This window comes from Gobio gobio, assembly GCF_949357685.1.
Source record: "Gobio gobio genome assembly, chromosome: 8".
NCBI classification, from domain to species: domain Eukaryota; kingdom Metazoa; phylum Chordata; class Actinopteri; order Cypriniformes; family Gobionidae; genus Gobio; species Gobio gobio.
In genome coordinates, this window is record NC_137114.1 from 45725515 (window position 1) to 45732042 (window position 6528).

The 6528-nt window shown below is 38.2% G+C and overlaps 1 protein-coding gene across 1 annotated transcript in view; it reads left to right on the forward strand.

Moving 5' to 3' along the window:
* The window catches only part of slc8a2b (solute carrier family 8 member 2b), a 172508-nt gene extending 166466 nt beyond the window's left edge, over nt 1–6042 (forward strand). The window contains exons 12-13 of the mRNA XM_079823397.1: nt 312–590; nt 3979–6042. Of these exons, the coding sequence (XP_079679523.1) occupies nt 312–590; nt 3979–4355 (656 nt within the window). The 3' untranslated portion in view covers nt 4356–6042. The remainder of the gene's footprint in view (nt 1–311; nt 591–3978) is intronic.
* The last annotated feature ends 486 nt before the right edge of the window (nt 6043–6528 follow it).

Below are 6528 nucleotides of genomic sequence, written 5' to 3' on the forward strand. Positions count from 1 at the left end.
AAATTACGGTTCTGTAAGCTTGTGTGCAAACCTGTAGGAGTGGAACAGAAAAGAAGAGATTGTCCGAGGTGCAATCATTTATAATGACTAAAAATGCATCATAAAAGTACCATAGAAATACTGTTTATTTGAAGGCACACAATATTTTTATGATGAAACTTGGAATGAGGGATATGTCTAGGATGGTTGTGTGTCTGGAGGTGCATGTAAGCGGTGTGAGACTGCCACCTGGTGGTTTGTTGTGTTAATGACCATGCATGTAATATTGGCCAGAATGTGTTTAATTTCTTCATTATGTGTGGCATCCTCAGGTAATGGAGACGATGATGATGATGAGGGTCGAGAGGAGCGTCTCCCGTCCTGCTGCGATTACGTCATGCACTTCCTGACGGTGTTCTGGAAGGTTCTGTTCGCGTTCGTTCCGCCCACGGAATACTGGAACGGCTGGGCCTGCTTTGTGGTGTCCATCATTGTAATTGGCCTCCTCACTGCGGTCATCGGAGACCTGGCCTCGCACTTCGGCTGCACTGTAGGCCTCCGGGACACTGTCACCGCAGTGGTGTTCGTGGCTCTGGGCACTTCTATCCCAGGTGTGCTTGAGGACATTTAATCCAGTATTTGGGCACTTCAGCCACACTCTTAAATGTCTGAATGTCACTGCATTAAATAACTATGGAAGCTTGTTTCCGCTACAGAATAAAAAATAAACTTTTTATTTTACAATTCTGACCCTTTATTTTTCTCACAACTGCAAGTTTACATTACTTTTTTTCGCAGAATTGCATATAAACTCGTAATTATGAGAAAAAAAAGTCAGAATTTTGAGATATAAACAATGTGAGAAAGATATAAATGCGAGAAAAGTCAGCCTTTTCCCCCCTCAGAATTGGACTTCATAACAATTGCGAGTTTATATCACACAATTGTGAGAACAGAAACAAGCTTTCATAAATAACACAACATAAATGCAATCTGGAATTCAAGGCCGTAACCATGTCTTGAACATTGGGGGGGACCAATTTTTTTTTATTTTTATAAAGCAGAAAGAAACAGAACAGTGAACGAAATTCTAGGTCTAATTCCAGTTGGGAAATAATCCTTTTGGGACTATTTGCAAACAATATTTGCATTAATTTGCATCAAATATATTTTTAGTCCCGAGATTCTTCGCATTAGTGAATAAATACATAGATCTGCTAGTAATATTTGAATTCCCTAGTGGTCTGGTGGTAGAATTTTTGCAAACCGTGTCAAAGGTTCTGGGTTCTAATCCGCTCTCATATAGTTTTATAGCAAAATATCACTTAATTGGGGTTGCTTCAACAGTGTTGAAGTAGCCGACTGTACACTGCACGAGCCAAAAGAGAACGTAAACCCTGCCTACTTTGATTTGATTGGCCATCTCAATCATTTTGACATTGGCCCTGTCCCAAATGGCACTCTTCATGGGCACTTTCGGTCTTGTTGGACTTAGGCCCTGTCCCAAATGGCACACTTCATGTGCACTTTCGGTCTTGTGGACTTACAATGGCCACTGTGTGCGCGTGTCCGTTAAGTCCACGAGACCGCAGGGTGTCCCATTTGTCATTTTAGGTCTCAGAAGGGTGCTCGCGAGCGCCCCCTTCGAGGTCGATATGCGCCCTCAATACGAACTTACGCAGTGGACTTCTTCCCGGCAGTCAAAGCGGCATTACGTCGTGAAAGTGCGGACTCCAAGGAAGACCCCAAGGGTTTAGGGTGCCATTTGGGACAGGGCCATTGGTGAGCTGGTCGAAAGGAATTATCACAGCTTAGCAGAGTGTTCGTGGCTTGACTCGTCGAGACTGTTTTCCAAGATGGCTCCTTGTCTGTATACGCGTCATGTTCTGTCTTTATAAAGTATCTTCTTATTAAACTGTTTGTACTCTTATAAAGTTCTCAATGCTTCGGTTTGCATGTAGGGACCCTCATTATGCTACCGTGTTAACGTGAGGCTATTTTTAGCCTTGTTAGTGGTATAAACTAGCGATTTAATTTAACCTACTCTGTGCCCCATTTACTCGCGTTATAAGCGAATCTGTTTTTAAAGATAAAACTCTTTACATTCGATTTTCATGAAAACGCATCCCAGAGAACGATCTACTCGGTAACCATGTGTTAATTACCCCTAGGTTAATTTTTCACCGGAGTTGTCCTTTAAGAAAAATGCACAAAAATGTTTCTACTTTTGACTTAAGTATCTAGATTCTTATTTGGATCAATGTACATTATATATGACGTTTTTGAAAGAAGTGTCTTCTGCTCACCAATGCTGCATTTATTTGAACAAAAATACAGTAAAAACAGTAATATTATGAAATATTATTACAGTTTAAAAGAACTGTGATTCCTGTGATCAGCATCATTACTCCAGTCTTCAGCGTCACACGATCCTTCAGAAATCATTCTGATATGATGATTTGCTGCTCAAGAAACATTTATGATTATTATACATTTTGAAAATAGTTGTGCAGCTTCATATTTGTGAGGAAACCGTGATACATTTTATTTTTCAGGGTTCTTTTATGAACAGAAAGTTGAAATAGAAGACTTTTGTAATATTATAAATGTCTTTACTCTCACTTTTGATCAATTTAATGCACCCTTGCTGAATAAAAATATAAATTTCTTAAAATAATTACCCCAAACTTTGAATGGTAGTGCATATAGTTTTAGATCAAAATTTAGTAAATATAAATGGTATTCAATCTAAATATTGAATAATTATATTATATAATATTATATGAGGAGCTCTTTTCCAAAACGCTATAAATCCATTTCAATAGTTTTCAGGAAAAACCTACACATTTTGTGAATATTCAATTTATCCTGTTAAAATGTTTTTTTGGCTCAGTCTGAACATGTTGAACAATGATTATTAAATCAAACAACAATATTGTTGATGATAAATTCAAAGTTAATACTTTTTTTTTTCAAAACGCTATAAATCCATTCATTTTTTTTCAAAACGCTATAAATCTAAAAATGTATTTATGGTTTGTCTTTTTTTTTTAAACAACAACAAGAGAACATGCAACATATAATCAGGGACTCATAAATTAATATAAATTATTGATGATAATGATAACAATATTCAATAAGTTATTTAGTAATACATATTCAATATAAATATAAAACATATATTTGTGAATGCGAGTGTGTGTGTGTGTGTGTGTGTGTGTGCGAGCTCGTGTGAGTGAATGCGAGTGTGTGTATGCGTGCGAAATGCGAATGCTAGCGTGCTTATGGTCCTGGACTTTCGGACGCTTCCTTGTCACTTGCGTGAAGTCCATGAGATGACGTATGGCGTGATCCTGGTCAACCTTGTTTGGTTTTTCATAAAAATAATTGAAATGTATCCTCAGATCGTCCGGCGACAGCCTCTCGGCCTGACAGAAAACTTTGGCAGCAGCTTTGTGTTGACATCCCATTGTTATCAACGCGATACCTGAGTGACGAAACTTCTTTTTTTGTTGTTTTTTGTGATTTTCTTTGTCCAGTCGGCGTTTTCTACCCCCACGTCTCACTTGCTCATCAATGCCATCAAAAGTGTTATCAGAGTTTAAAGCACTCATTTTAATGAATGAATGTAAACAAACAGCTGTTCAGAGTGCCGCCCTGTTGAATTACGTAGTACGCTCATCGAATTCTGATTCGTCAAGAGGATATATCGTGTTTTGGCTAAAAATAGGTTTGGCGTTTATCGCGCTTTGGAAAGAAACAGCATCTTGCAGTACATTTTAAACAAGGAAATATAGCGATTTGGCTTGAAATGTTGATGGAGCAGTGAATAGGTTCAGTACACAGCAAAATGACATGATAAACTCATTTTTTTTTTAAATGGCGTTTATCGCGTTTTGGAAAAGAGCTCTTCATATTTATTTTCAAATATGAAATATTGGCCAGTTTATCGATCACTAATGCCTATATTTTCTCATGGTCTTTATCTCTCTCTTTCAGACACATTCGCCAGTAAAGTCGCCGCTACTCAGGATCAGTACGCAGACGCCTCCATCGGAAACGTCACCGGCAGCAATGCCGTCAACGTGTTTCTGGGTATCGGCGTGGCCTGGTCTGTGGCGGCCGTGTACTGGGCGGTCAAGGGCAAGAAGTTTAACGTGGACCCCGGATCATTGGCCTTCTCTGTCACCCTCTTCACTATTTTTGCCTTCGTCTGCATGGGGGTACTACTGTTCCGGCGCCGGCCGTCTATCGGGGGAGAGCTGGGCGGCCCTCGTGTCTCGCGTATACTCACCACGCTCCTCTTTCTGGGTCTGTGGTTCCTCTACATCCTCTTCTCCAGCCTTGAGGCCTACTGCCACATCAAGGGCTTCTGAACGGCCCCGCAGAGAGAGGGGGGTTTTGAGGCTCGGAGCCAATAAGCCACATAAATCAACACACAAATTTGCACACACACTTACAAAACACGTATTTGGTGAATCGTTGAATACAAGGATCATTCAACTTAGATGTATCCAAGAACCCTGGTTGAGAATCTGATGCGGAAGAAGTTCGGACGGTGTTTGAGAGAGATGAAAGAAGAGGAGTTTATGAATGCAAAGCATGTGGCAAAAGAGGGCAAAAAAAGAGTGTAAAGTACTAAAACAAAAGAGGGAGCGAGGATGTAAAATAGTCTCGTTTATATCGTTCCGTCTCTCAAGATCATGGGCAGAATTGACGACTTTTGTTTAGCACTGCAGACATTGTCACATAACAGGCTTTTTATGGTTCAAGGGCACAATACATCAGAGTAAAGATAAAAGGTGTCTTCAGAACTGAGAGGCAAACTGGCTTTTAGATGCTAATGAAAATGCAGCAGCGACCGAGTTGCTTAACAGATCAGCAGTTTTGCTTGGGCTGTGTGCATCAGTCTGCACTAAAGCGGTTGTTGCTTGACAGATCGACTCCAGAGGTCTTGAGAACAATTCGAGACGGACTGAAAATGCGCGTCACACTAGACTTCAAGCATGCAGAATTACTTTAGACCCTGCCTGCAATGAATATGCACAGCAGGATATGATGTCATGCTCTAGGGCTTCTTGTTTTAATAAATAATCAAATATAATATAAACATATAATGTAGTCTAGTGTGCAGTGTTGGGGAAAGTTACTTTTAAAAGTAATGCGTTACAATATTGCACTCCCTAAAGACGCAACTAATTGCGCTACTTAGTTTAAAAAAAAGTAATCCATTAAGTTACTTTTGCATTACTTTTTCTAATCTGGACTGGGCTTGCATTTGCATAATAAAAAAAGATATATATTTTTGGGAAATGTAAAGGCCTTTTTATCAAAAGTGATTTGGATTACTTATTTGAAAAATGTAAAAGTAATGCATTACTTTAATTGTTCCTTTAAAAAAGTAATCTGATTACATAACTCAAGTTACTTGTAATGCGTTTCCCCCAACACTGCTAGTGTGACCCAACTTCAGTGACCATTTAAATTGAAATAGCACTTGGCATTGTTTCACCTTGAGCGATTGATGTCGGACTGCTCATTCATCAGAGCGATCACAATTCAATTTAATAGTAACGTGACAAGAATGCTAATTGTTGTTTTTTGTATAAATATCTTCCGTGTCATTAGCTGTTTATTAGTGGTCATGACACTAAGTGATCAAAGACTTTCAATTGTACCCTATAATGACAAAAAAAAAAAGTTTAACGATCTCGGAAAGTTCTATTTGGCAGCAAAATAGTGAATAGGGCTAATCTAGCTCATGGACAGATGAATGACTGAAGAACAAATCCTTCCCCCGCGGGTCAAAATGACCCGAAGCCCTAAAATTATACCCTTTTTTGTCCAGAAATTTCATTTTATTTTTATAATATTTTGTCTATTTTTAATGCAATTTTTGGGGATTTTTAAATTTTTATTTACATTTAAATTACTAGACTTCATGAATAAATAATATAATTTTTTCATCTTAAATTCAAAATAACTCTCCAATACATGCATAACCAGCTCAAAATATCTCACATTGGGGTGGGGCACGTTTTGGTGTCTCTGTCGACCTCTTATAAAAAAAATATATAATAATAATAACATGATATTTCATGACTCTTGCCACAAAAAAATTAATAATAATAATAATAACATGATATTTCATGACTCTTGCCACTGTGTTCTAAAGTCAGTTCTCTAGTTTATCTCTTCAGAATGCGTTCAGATACACATGTAGACATTATAAAATAATTTTTTGGTAATGTTTTTAGTTTTGAGCATTTTTACTGAAGCATTCCATTCATTCTAAGGCGGTCAAATTGACCCGTGGGGGAAGGATTTGTTACTTTTTTTATTACAACCACATAAACTCCTTGAATCCAGTCTTTCTGTGTGTAAGCGTGTGTGTGTATTCGTGGTTCAAGTACGACAAAAGTCCTAAGGTCTTGAACACTCAATTTTCCAAAAAAAAAAGAAGTAAAATGAGGGTCAAAATGACCCGAGGGAAGGACGAAGGTTTAAAGACTTTGGATGCAGATATTTTCATTTAGTTCTACACTTCAA